At 44.9% G+C, this 13,535-nt stretch overlaps 1 protein-coding gene across 1 annotated transcript in view; it reads left to right on the top strand.

The window, feature by feature from the left end:
- Positions 1-6,541: 6,541 nt before the first annotated feature.
- LOC130045935 (cytokine-dependent hematopoietic cell linker-like) overlaps positions 6,542-13,535 on the top strand; it is a 126,458-nt gene continuing 119,464 nt past the window's right edge. Inside the window, exons 1-2 of the mRNA XM_056138817.1 lie at positions 6,542-6,568; positions 7,035-7,087. Of these exons, the coding sequence (XP_055994792.1) occupies positions 6,542-6,568; positions 7,035-7,087 (80 nt within the window). The remainder of the gene's footprint in view (positions 6,569-7,034; positions 7,088-13,535) is intronic.

Here is a 13,535-nt window from a genome sequence, read left to right as displayed (position 1 = left end):
CTACCAAAAAGCTTACATCTTTTGATCCAGTGGAATGGCAAGACCTACCTTCTGTTATTGTTCTGAGAAATGAGACACAGGATGTAAAATATAGTACCTAGCAATTCTTAGGAGCAAAGTAACTTGGAGTGACCATCTTATTTCAGCACATTTATCAGAATTTATGTGTTTGGTCTTCTGCCCTGTGTCTGTCAACAAGGCTAACAAGGCTGGTGGATCAATGTTAGAGCTGGGGTGAGGTGAAGTGGGGGGACAGTGAGGGGGTGGGGGAGATAGGGGTAGAGCTGCTGCTCAGGCCCTGTGGGACTGGGGACCAGCAGAGCCCACACTAATGCTCAGGGTCTAGAAGGCCTTATCCAGAGATGCTCAGAGGCCTGTAGTGTAGAATCATTGAGACAGGTAATTCTTTAGGGAATCTGGGCAGGTGCATGCATGCATTCTAACCCCTGTGTTATTTTTCCAGCCTCTTCTGTCTCTTTTTTTAAATATTTGACCTAAAAAAAACTTTCAAGTGATTTCTACAGAAAGCTAATCTAATTTTTTTATTTTAATCACTCATCTGTCAACATCTTGGTAGTATTTTTCAAGTCCCTACATGTACTAACCCTCTGAAAATGTTAAGATTCTGTGAACAGTGATAGAAATTCCTTTAGATCACATATGTCCAACTTCAAATCCTCAGTGGCCTTCACAGTACCAACATAGAGAAATTGTTCACTAATTACTATAAGTTGAATATACTTATGTAAGAATTTATGATCTATGAAACACTTTCCCTTTCATAGTCTTATTTAACTTTCTAACTCTGCCTCTGAGCCAGGGATGGCGAGCTAGGGTGTCCAGTTTTCAGGCAAGAAACACTGAGACGCACAGTATACAGCACTCCTTGCCAGGTGAATGATCCTGATCAGAACAGCTAATTGTAGGGAGGAAGTTCAGTACTGGAGTTTGTTCCCCTAAGATGAAGGAGCTTATCTCAGCCCAACTGTGCATTTGTTGACTGACAGATCCAACTCAAGGGGTCTCTCACTGAACAAAATGACAGAAATGCTCAATATTGAAAAATCTGGGTCACTTAGAGTGTTGCCTTACAATGGGATCTAAATTAAACAGAATGCCCTACATAGGGCTCTGGCATGCCAGTAAGTGCTGTGATTAATGTTGTGGTTGCTGTTGTAACTTATGTTACTATTTTTTAACTTGAAGCAATATTGCATTATGGAATTATTGAGTTTAGGTGTACATCATTAAAAAATAAGTGTTTGTGGGGCTGGAGAGCTGGTACAGCAGGTGGGGTGCTGCCATGCACGTGCACGCAGTCAACTGGGGTTCAATCTCCAGCACTGTATATGGCTCCTCCAAGCATAGTTCTGAGCTATCCCTGAGCACAGAACTAGAATTAACCCCAAACACTACTGGGTGAGGCTCAAAACGGAAGGAAGGAAGGAAGGAAGGAAGGAAGGAAGGAAGGAAGGAAGGAAGGAAGATGGGAGGGAGGGAAGGAGGAAGATGGGAGGGAAGAAAGGAGGGAGGGAAGGAGGAAGGAAGGAAGGATGAGAGGGAGGGAGGGAGGGAGGGAGGGAGGGAGGAAAGATGGGAGGGCTGGAGGGAGGGAAGAAGGGAGGGAGGAAAGATGGGAGGGCGGGAGGGAGGGAGGGGGGAGAGTGTTTTCACCACTGTCCTGTCCGTGGGGTGAAATTTAGGGATGGGGACACACTGCTGGAAGAAGAGAAAGAAATCCATGGATAGATAGCAATCCCTTGGTCCCAGTTAATTTTCTTCTCCTTCTTCCTCACTGCCAATATATTCAATATCATAGAAGTGACATTCTGATGAAGCTGGTTGTCACCTGCCAGCAAGCTCCTCCACGTGGTTCTGCCGTCCTTTAGAAAAGCCAAGGAAAAGCATGGATAGGAAGTAGTCAAATGGAAGCCATCACCTAGACCCTAGCAACCATGCTCTTTTGCTGCTGTCTCCTTACATATAACCTGTAAAAAAAACAGTCATGAGAGATTAGAAAGAAGGAAAGTTAGGGGAAGAGATGGAGGCAGCGAGAGAGAGGAAGGAAATTCTGGAAGGAGAAAAAAATGAAATGAAACATGATTGTCACCCATTGCCTCTTTTGCAAACCACAACAACCAATAAGAGAGAACAAAAGGGAATGCCCTGCCACAGAGGCAGGGTGGGATGGGGGGATGGGGGTGGGAGGGATACTGGGATCCGTGGTGGTGGGAAATGGGCACTGGTGGAGGGATGGGTATTTGATTATTGTATAATTGAAACCCAAGCACAAAAATTTGTAAGTCTACAACTGTACCTCATGATGTCTCACTAATAAAAAATTAAAAAAAAAAAAAACCATCGAGCTTTCATTTAGACCATTTTCCGGAGCCCAGCTTGAACTGTGCGACCACATCACTCCTTCATGTGTCTCATGCACTTCCAAAATGTGTGGTTTGGGGCTAGAGCGATAGCACAGCGGGTAGGGCGTTTGCCTTGCATGCAGCCAACATGGTCGACCCGGGTTCGATTCCCAGCATCCCATATGGTCCCCCGAGCACCGCCAGGAGTGATTCCCTGAGTGCAGGAGCCAGGAGTAACCCCTGAGTATCGCCAGGTTTGACCCAAAAAGCAAAAAAAAATGTGTGGTTTGCTCATGGTCATTTCCTAGGCCACGTCAGCTATGTTGTCATTATTAGAATGAGGTTTCTTAAACTCTGAAGCAAGCTAGTATTTTTATAAGCTTTATCTTCAAGAGAGAAATGAGAACTATGTGTGAGAGATAGAAAAAAATCCTTACTCTAAGAGCATTGTTTTTCCTCCATGAAATATTAATTTCAGATCAAGTGGAATGCAGCCGAAATATTTATGATAAAATGTCTCTTTGCGAGCTCAGTTGAATAGCATTGGCAGAATCCCAGTGGAGAACAAGAGTTCTCTGGGATAATAAGAAATGTGATTTGTAGCTTTACATATTTCCAATTGTTTAAACTGCTTATGATGCCATAGGGGTATTAATTATTTTCGGATTAAGATCTGCGCTAAAATACAATATATTTATAAGATTCGTTCTTCCTAATACAATCCCCAAGAACCCAGGTGGGTTACGAGCTCAGCAGTCATCATCCTGCCTTTAATGCCTGAGCTGAACGTTTGTCCTTTGGAAATCTTAAGCTTTCTCACATCCTTAGAACCTTGCTACCCTTTTTCAGTTCTCTGAAATATGTATGTATTTGCACCGTCAAATTCATTTCATTTTTTTCATTTCATCATCCTGTTAATCGTCGATTGCCTCGAGCAGGCCCCAGTAACGTCTCTTTCATCCTAGCCCTGAGATTATATTCACGGCTCTTTAGGAGAATGAGACCCATCAATGTTACTGGTATTTGGCATATTTGGTACGCCACGGGGAGTTTGCCAGACTCTGCCCTGTGGGCAGGCTACATTCGATAGCCTGCAAGTTTGTCCAAAGTAGGAATGAGATAATAAGATGTCATAAAGAAAAGTTTTGATAAGACATCGCGCGGCCGCGAATGCGGCCGCGCGGTTCCGGGATCTGGATTTTATAGTCTCTGAGTCTTGGCCGCTGATGGGATTACACGGCGCCAGGGGTTCAGGTCCATGTATTTTCTTATTTCCCTTGAGATGTTCTTTTTGATATATGGATTGTTTAGAAGCATAATTCTTCGATTTTTAGTGTTGGATAGGTCCTTGTTATCTTTGTTAGTGATCTGTTAACTCTGCACACTCACAAATCACAAATCACAAATCATCCTGTTAATCGTCGATTGCCTCGAGCAGGTCCCAGTAACGTCTCCTTCATCCTAGCCCTGAGATTATATTCAAGGCTCTTTAGGAGAATGAGACCCATCATTGTTACTGGTATTTGGCATATTGGGTACGCCACAGGGAGTTTGCCAGACTGTGCCATGTGGGCAGTTTACATTCGGTACCGGTACCCTGCCAGTTTGTCCAAAGTAGGAATGAGATAATAAGATGTCATAAAGGATGTCGCGCGGTCCAAATCCGAGTAGGCTTGGAGATCTCGGCCCCAGAACCCACGTGACTTTGTCCCTCTGTCAGTACCTTCATGTGTGTGGAGAGTGGTCTCAGCATGGTGGTGGCTGGTCCTGGAGGTCTTTGGCTGCCGGAGCCCTGGTCGGGGTGGGGAGGAAAGCTCAACCCGCTCCCCTCCAAGGGGCTCCGGGAAGGAACACCCAGGCGCGGGGGCAGAAGACTGCACTGTTCTCGTCCGGGATCTGGATTTTATAGTCTCTGAGTCTTGGCCGCTGATGGGATTACACGGCGCCAGGGGGCCAGCTGGTGGGTGTGACCCCCGCCTACCAGAATTTGGAGGATCTGGGTGGAAGATGCTCGACTCCAATTCGAGTAGGCTTGGAGGTCTCGGCCCCGGAACCCGCGTGGCTTTGTCCCTCTGCCAGTACTTTCTTAATGTGTGCGGAGAGTGGTCTCAGCATGGTGGTGACTGGTCCTGGAGGTCTTCGGCTGCCGGAGCCCCGGTCGGGGCGGGGAGGAAAGCTCGACCCGCTCCCCTCCAAGTGGTCCCGGCGAGGGACACCCAGGCGCGGGGGCAAAAGACTGCACTGTTCTCGTCAAATTCATATCTTTAAAAAATGTACAAAGCACTTTTAAATTTTTAAATCCACAAAGTACTTAATGCATGCACCCATCAGATAGAATCACTGGGTAATCTCCCAAACTGGGGTATTTTTTGGTCAGAAGAGAGAGTGGGGCCAGGAACCCCTTTCTTCTCAGACCCATATCTTCTATACTTTGCTCCCTTCTCTGACATGGTTCTCGTTCTACCTCGAGGAGAGTGAAGTGAGCACTCTAAGGGAGCTAGGATAGAGCAGAGTTTTGTAAATTATGTCCTTTTTGGAACCCTAAGGAGTTCAGATGCTTGAGTGTGTTCGTGCAGGAGGGCTATCCTCTAAGTCCTGTGGGAACTTGATCTGCAATGAAGAAATGACATGTTCACACTCTAACTGTTGCCCATGCTGTGGAGCTAGGGTGGGGTAGGTTATGGTGCCAGGCATGCTGGCGGTTAGATGCTTTCGCCCCCACTGCAACCTTCCTGCAACATGGGCAGCATCTGACCTCCTCCAAGTCCTCTTCTGCACCCCAAGGACCTACGGTTCCTCCTGCCTGACTCTCCCCTGATTGTGAGCCACACCCAACATCCAAAGTGTTGGGAGACCCCAGAGTGTTTTTCTGCCAGTGTCTGTGTGGCAGAGCTGACATGCAGACTCTGCTCTTCAAAGTACCTTTTGCACCCTGCTCCCCACTGTGACAGGTGGCCTTTGCTTGTCACTCTCTTAGACAGCAAAAGGCATACTAGGCTTCAGTTTCATGCTAATTAGGGAGGAGAAATAAAAATAAATGCCCCAGTTCCTGTAGAAAGTGGATGTGAGGAGCTGAGATCTTCCCCATGGCCAGGCCTGCAGCCTCCCCAGCACTCTGTTCAGAGGCAAAGAGTGTCACACTGCTCAGTAATATGGGAAGTGAGGGAGGACCCCAGAAAAGAGTCCTTCCTGTCTCTGCTGGATGTACCTTAGCCAGCAGTGCCTGGAGAAACACCTGGTCATGCCAGCCCTAACCTCCACACAGGTGTTCTGGGCTTGTTCCTTTCCCTCACAGAAAAGAATCTCAGGAGGAGGCAAAATAATGAAGCAAGGGTTTTATTATCATCATCTTTATTATTATGATGATTATTATGATTATTATTGATGCTTGCATAGAAAGATGTGACAGGAGAGAAAGAGGGAAAATGTGTTCAAGAGAGAACACGGGGAGCAAAGAAACACAGAGACAAGCATGTGAGGTGTGTGTTCAAGGGAGAAAGAGTGTGAGCTTGAGCCAGCCCCAGATAGCTTTGGGGAGAAGCTTTTGTACAATTCTCCCAAATAGGTTTTTCTGGAAATTTGCATATATAAATGTTAATCTGAGTCTTGACTCAGGAATGCTTTGGAATGTTCTATCTCATGGTGATTCAATTAAAAATTTTAAAATTTTTTTAAAAAATAACCATGTCAGGGTATTCACCCTTAACTTACAATTGAATTTAGTCCGTGGGATAAGGTAGCTGGAAACTCGGGACAGAAAGAGCATAAAAAGAGATGGGGTCACTCCACACCCCAGAGCTCCGTCCAAAGGTCACCTTCAGAGGAAAGCCACAGATTTATTCTACCAACTCCTTATCCTCCCAGTGACTCCCTCACCTGCTTCAAACCCAGACATGGCATCAGTGTCCCCTCTTTGTTACTACCCCCAGATACCTCGCTGTCCCAGGGGAGTCCTTCTATCCTGCACCACATTCTTTTAGTGGTCTGTGTATGAAATTGTCCTCCTGTCTCCCAGCTGGAAGGGTGTCATCTGTTTCTTGCTGAATACCACCAGCCACTGCAAGTAATAGCCTCTCTACCTCATATCTCTGAGGGCCTGTGTATAGCCCAAATCCCATCACCAATGTAAAGACCTGATGGAATATGGCCGGGGTGTCTCTTACTAATTGATCTGGCTAATGGGGCTAATGATAGCCCCTCTGTGGGTGAGTTCAAACCTCAATAAAACACTGCACCCTGTGGGGTGTGGTCTGTAAGTGTGTCTTCCAATGTGTTTTTTTCTGGCAGTCCCAACAGGAAGGAAAAAGCATCCCTTGCCAGAATGCCATAGAGATCCCCCCCAGCAGACCAGGCCAAGCCTGGGCTAGTGTGCCTAGGTGCCCGGCAGGGAACTCAGAATTGCACACTGGGGAAAAGCAGGCTGAGGCAGTATTTGCTTAGCACTCTGGAGGCTGGGATGGATGCTGACAGAAAGAGGACAGCCTGTCAGGGAAAGCCCCCTACCCCCCCGCTCCAGAAATAAACCAATTATCCACCCAAAATGATTCTCCTCCCGTTGTTTCCTCTCTACCGATACCTGAATCCCACTTTAACAAGAAGCGACATAGCGTGTTCACCAGAATTAAAACAAGGGTGTAAGACCCGGTAACACATTTGCTTTTGTTTCAACAGGCTGAGCTGAAGATCCCTCTGATTGGCCGGGTGCCGAGAGCTATGAACAGGCAGTAAGTACCGTGACCCCCCGAAAGGCACTGGGGCCTAGTCTTGCAATCCTGCCAGTGCATCTTCCTGGGAAGGGCATTTCCAGTTTTAAGGTCAAGCCCAAAGGGCGGGGTGTGGAGCAGTGTGCAGCAATGGTTGCGAGAACCCCTTTCCCAGAAAAGGGCACTTTGTGGGAGTGCAAAACTTATTCTCCCCCAGCTAGGGTATGAGGTTGGAGGAAGAACCGGAGGACAGGACCCCCCAGCACTGAGAAGGTGGAGGTGACCCCGAGATACAGCATGCAATCTCATACACACTCCCACAACAGAGAACATGGGTGAAGCTTTCTCTCTGGGGTACAGCCCGTGGGCTGGGTGATGAAGGGACCTCAGACTTCCAGATATATAGACCTGCTCCAGAACACACAAACACACATACACACACACACACACACACACACAAACACACACTATGTTCCTGATACATTAGAATAGAAGGGGAAGAGGGAAACAAATCAGGAATCCATGCTGCAAGAAGACTTATCAATGGGAAGACTTGATTAAGAAAACTGGGCGCGCTCACTTTGAAATTCACCTTTGAATCCATGCCTTTGCTTGTGGCGCTGCTGGAAGGCCACATGGTCCCCTGCCTTGTGCAGAATGAGAGGTAGTTTATGCAAGAAAGAACTTGAGTTTTGTAGGCAGAGAAGAGGGTCAAACACCCCCCCTCCCACTTGTCATTTAGCTTCAAGAACCTTCTAGATGTTCAAGAAGAGCTTTAGTCCTGGCTGGGGGCTGGTGGGGAGGACTGGTTTTCTGTGGGAAATCTAGTCTGGAGGGAGGCTGAGGGATATTCTCGATGATACCCAGGGAGCACGGGGAGCAGGGCTGGTGGTCAGTGACAGAGGCAGTATCCCCAGCATCAGCGGACAGCATCTAGATCCAGCCACCTGACAGAACGGGGATAGGGAGGCTGGTGGTGCCAGCCTGCAGAAGAGCTGAACTGCAGAGCAGCCCCTACACAAGGCGCCCGCAACTCTTTTCCTCTTTCATCTGGCAGAGGCAGAGAGAGAGGACATGACTGGCTTCTAGGAGCATCAGCCACTGGTCCAGGTGACTCGTCTGAAATGACACAGAATGTGGTGACAGAACTGGGGCTGGTACTGCAATCCTACTTCTCTTTCAGTACCACACTTCTTTGGGGGAAACTGAGGAAAGCTGGGCTCAGAGAACTGGCAGATATGGAGTCCCAGAATAGAATGCGGCAGCTCCGTTTATTGCTAGGCAAATAGACCAAAAGTTTGTGGGTGTGGAATTAACAGCAGGGCAGAGACACTACAAACTCCCCAGAATCAGAAGTCTCAAGCCAAAAAGTCTATCATCTCTTGTGGTTCAGGGTTCTGTCACCTTGTGGGTTCTAGAAGTCTGAATTCAGCATTCCAGAGGAAAGGACAGCCCGTTCCCCTCCCCCTCCTCCCTTCTCTCTGAAGCCTTTCTCTCCTCCTCCAGATTCTAGCTCTGGCCTGGGACTCACAGAAGCAGCATCCGTCCCTGCCTCCACTTTCACAAGGCCTGCCCCTCGACTCTTCCTCCTCCCCTGCTCATCTCCCTCTCCTTTCTCTTACAGCTAATGTCAGACTTGAGGATCCTCCCCAGAAAAAAAATCTTACTTCGAAGTCCTTTCCTTAATCACCTCTGTATAAACCCTCTCTCCAAATAAAGTTGCATCCCCAGAGTAGGGATTTAGACATGGGTATATTTCAATGCTATCATTTAACCTGGATGGTTTTTTTATTCCATTTACCCACCCCTACCTTTGGTGTTTTTGTTGTTGTTGTTGTTGTTGCTTTTATTGAATCATTGTGAGGTAGTTACTAGCTTTCATGTTTGGGTTACAATCACATAATGATCAACACCCATCCCTCCTCCAGTGCACATTCCCCACCACCAATACCCCCTGTATACCCCACTTTCCCACTCTCCCCCTGCTTCCATGGCAGACAATATTTCCCATTACTCTCTCTCTAATTTGGTGTGTGTGATTTGCAATACAGACACTGAGAGGTTATCATGTTTGATCCTTTTTCTGCTTTCAGCACACATCTCCCATTCCTCAAGGTTCCTCAAATTCTTAGTAATCCCTTCTCTATTCCAGCTGCCTTCATCCCCCTTGCTCAAGAGGCAGGCTTCCAGCTATGGAGCAATCTTCCTATCCCGTGTATCTATTATCCTTAGGAATCAGCCTCATGTTATGTTGTTTTATACTCCACAAATGAGTACAGTCCTTCTATGTCTGTCCCTCTCTTTCTGACTCATTTCACTTAGCATGATATTCTCCATGTCTATCCATTTATAAGCAAAGTTCATGACTTCATCTCTCCTGACAGCTGCATAGTATTCCATTGTGTAGAGGTACCAAAGTTTCTTTAACCAGTCGTCTGGTCTAGGGCACTTGGTTTTTTTTTCCAGATTTTGGCTATCGTGAACAGTACTGCAATGAACATATAGGTACAGATGTCATTTCTACTGTGCTATTTTGCATCTTCGGGATATATTCACAGAAGTGGTATTGGGGGGGGGGGCACGTGGAAGCTCAATTATTAGTTTTTGAAGGGCTGTCCATATTGTTTTCCAGAAAGGCTGGACTAGTGGGCATTCTCACCAACAGCAAAAGAGCATCCCTTTTTCTCCAAATCCACTGGTTGCTTTCGTTTTTTTGAATATGTGCCAGTCTCTGTCGTGTGAGATGATATCTCATTGTTATTTTGATCTCCCTGATGGCTAGCGATGGGGAGCACTTTTTCAACATGCCTTTTGGCCATTTGTATTTCTTTTTTTAGGAAATTTCTGTTCATTTTTTCTCCCCATTTTTTGATAAGGTTGGAGATTTTTTTCTTCTACAATTCTACTAAAAGTAAAGTAAAAGCCCTCCCGTTGATCATCGATTTGCTCGAGCAGGCCCAGTAACGTCTCCATTGGAGACTTTGTTGTTACTGTGTCTGGCATATCGAATACCTCACGGGGAGCTTGCCAGGCTCTGCCGTTCGGGCGAGATACTCTTGGTAGCTTGCCGGGCTCTCCGAGAGGGGCAGAGGAATCGAACTCGGGTCGGCCATGTTGGCTGCGTGCAAGGCAAACGCCCTACCGCTGTGCTATCGCTCCATAGAGCGCTCCACAATTCTACTAGTATCTTGTATATCCTGAATATTTATCCCTTATTAGATGAGTATTGAGTAAATATTCTTTCCTGTTCTCTGGGCTCTTTCTGTATTTTTGTCACTGTTTATTTCTTCATCAGACAGAAGCTTCTTAGTCTGATGTAGTCCCATTTGTTTATGTTTGCTTCCACTTGCATGGCCAGTGCTGTTTCATTCGTAAAGATGTTTTTAGCTTCAATGCCATGAAGAGTTCCGCCTACATTTTCCTCTATGTACCTTATGAATTCATGTCTGATATTGGGGTCTTTAATCCACTTTGATTTTACTTTTGTGCCTGGCATTAGACAGGCCAGAGTTCATTTTTTTTGCAGGTAGCTATCCAGTTTTCTCAGCACCACTTGTTGAAGAGGCTTTCCTTGTTCCAATTCATATTTCTTGCTCCTTTGTCAAAGATTAAGTGACCATATATTTGAGGGTCTGTGACAGAATATTCAACTTCATTCCATTGGTCTGCAGGTCTGTTTCTAGTCCAGTACCATGCTGTTTTAATTACTACTGCTTTATAGTACAATTTGAAGTTGGGGAGGGTGATGCCACCCATCTTCTTTATCCCAAGGAAAGCTTTAGCTATTCGCCACCCCCACCTTTGGAGGTAATATGGAGTCTAACTATCCCAGTAACGTGCGTTGTGATTTTCCATCTATCCTAAGTCAATGGTCTCCTCTTTCTCAAAGAGAGTGCCTTCCCCTTCCTGAGAAATTTATCAGCTAGACAACTGGCTTCTCATTCAGTTGTTCAAGGGCAGTTAATGAGTTCAACTTTAGAAACACAACAGCTTGGCTGTTGGTCAGTATGTAGGCCAGGGCACAGACCAACTCATATGAGCTTCACAAGCCCCAGGTCTCTGCATGGTCTGTATTTTCATAAGAAATTGAGTGGTTTGCTAGCCAGATTAAAGTTTGAAAAGTCCTGAACTATCACAGAATTCTCTTGTAGGTAAGAAGAAATATATAGAATTATCTGCAGTAAGGTTAAGATAAGCTAAGGTTCAAGCTAAGGCTCAGATAAGGTAATCATGTATCATAAGGTTCATGAGTATTGTTGACTCTGAATATATACAACAGGCCCCCTACACATACATACATACACACACACACACACACACACACACACACTCACCTTGATTTTTCCTCTGCTGTATCTTGTGTCTTGGATAGGAGGGAGACTTACTCTGTGGGTGCCATTAGCCAAGTTAACTGAAAATGGTAGATTTTAAACCTGGATGAACATTGGAATCATCAAGGAAGTCCTAAACCAGAAAAATAAATAAATCGAGTGCTCTTTCCCAGACCAAAGAAATCAGATTGCCTAGTCAGTGTTGTAATCTTTTAATGCTCTGCTAAGTTTAATTGGAAGCTAGGATTACAAAATGCAGAGCTAAGATTTCTAATAATTGCATGACATGAAATTATTAAACAAATAGACAAATTAAAAGATTATATAGATATAAAGCATACAAATACACATGTATATCATTACATCAGTGTGGATATTTCCTGCACCAAAGTCAACTGAATTGCACCTTTGACCTTCAGTAGGGATCCAATATGTATCGGTCACAGAGAATGATGGGTCACAGAAACGCATAATGAAACAAACACATACAAGGACTGTCTAAGTTTTAGGGTCTCCTGGGAAGCCCTAACTGAGCTCATAGGATGACCTTTGCTTCAATACACATCAATGCAACCCTGGTTCCCAACGCGTTAGTTATTATTGAAGCTGACATCAAGATGTTAAGAATAGTCAGTGAGCAGATCAAAATTCAAAGGGTGCATAAAGAGCAGAGACCAGAATATTTCATACAGCCGATCAGCAAGCACGCCTAAAGTATAGAGCAAAGCCATAACAATTTCCTATTTTATTTTTGCCTGTGTTTCCCTCTACATCTAAATGACACTTAACTGTTTTATTCTATCCTTTGCTACCTGCATCTATTGTATTCATTCCTGGGTGCATTTTTGCTGCCTGATATATTCTAAAGCTAAACTGTTTTGCCCAAAAGACACGGAAATTTTTGTTAGGAGTTGATCTCCTCCACAAACACACACATATATGGATATATATATATTTATATATATTCATACACACATAGTACAAGATGTACATAAGTGTTTGCCTGTAATGTAACATTTCTGTAAAAAGAACTAAGTAGTAGCCAGTGAGGAGCAATGAACTAGTCAGCGTTGCCATGAGGATGCATCCAATCCAGTCTGTGTCCTCAGAATGGCTGAGCTCTAAGTTAAGCTGTAAGTAAAGCTGTAAGTAAGGAAAAATCATGTGTGGAAAGTGATGGAAAAGCAGCACAAATGCTAAGAAGTCCGGACGCCATTGTTTTAAATTTCTTCTGAAATTAGCTGTTTCACATTAACTTTCTCTGCAGCAAGACTTGAAGCTTCCCTACAAATCAATTAAACTACAGAAAGTCTCTGAGCTCAGGCTGTAGGGAAAGAGCAGGCTAAGCTTTCCACATTGCCCCACCACACATCAAGGATAGACACGGGGGTTTGGTTTCCAGTATCTCTTCATCATTCTCGACAGAACTGATAAGAACCCTGGTGCTGAGGATGCGAGTGCTGTGCAAGAGGCAGTGGTCAGGAGAAAGCTAGCTACAAAATCCCTTCCAGTAAGTTGGACCACAGTGAAGTAATGAATAGACATAAACTGAAAGATCACATAGATATAAAGCATAAACATGCGTGTGTATATATATGCATATATATATGCATATCATCACATCAATGTGGATATTTCCCACACTAAAGTCACCTGGATTGCACCTTTGACCTCCATTCAGTAGGGATCTGTCACAGAGAATGTGACAAACACGTAATGATTACAAACACGCTGACCAGGCAGCTCAGGAACGCACGATGCTTACTGGCATCCTGCACAGGTCCTCTGTTATTTCCTACTCTGGGGACCCTCATACACTTCACACTGGGGGTCCTCATATATCCCAATTAGTAACCCTCATACAATCCACACTGGGACCCTCTATTATTTTCTCCTAAAGCAAGGACACTAATGTTATTTTACTGTGGTTTTTAGAAATAATTTTTCTGCATCTTCATGTAATATTTTGAAACTTTATGAAGACTCTAAAATTCTTCTTGTTCTCATTTATCTGCTGACATTTTTGTTTATTCTGTTTATTAATAGCCTCACATTATTAAACCCTCAATATCACAGTATTATAAAAGGCTCCTGTCTAAAAACAGCTCACAATCAACACCTTATCCATAATTCCCTTT

The sequence above is a fragment of the Sorex fumeus genome, unplaced genomic scaffold (assembly GCF_029834395.1).
Source record: "Sorex fumeus unplaced genomic scaffold, SorFum_2.1 ptg000130l, whole genome shotgun sequence".
Classification (NCBI taxonomy): Eukaryota; Metazoa; Chordata; class Mammalia; order Eulipotyphla; family Soricidae; genus Sorex; species Sorex fumeus.
This window is presented reverse-complemented; position numbering and strand designations above follow the sequence as displayed.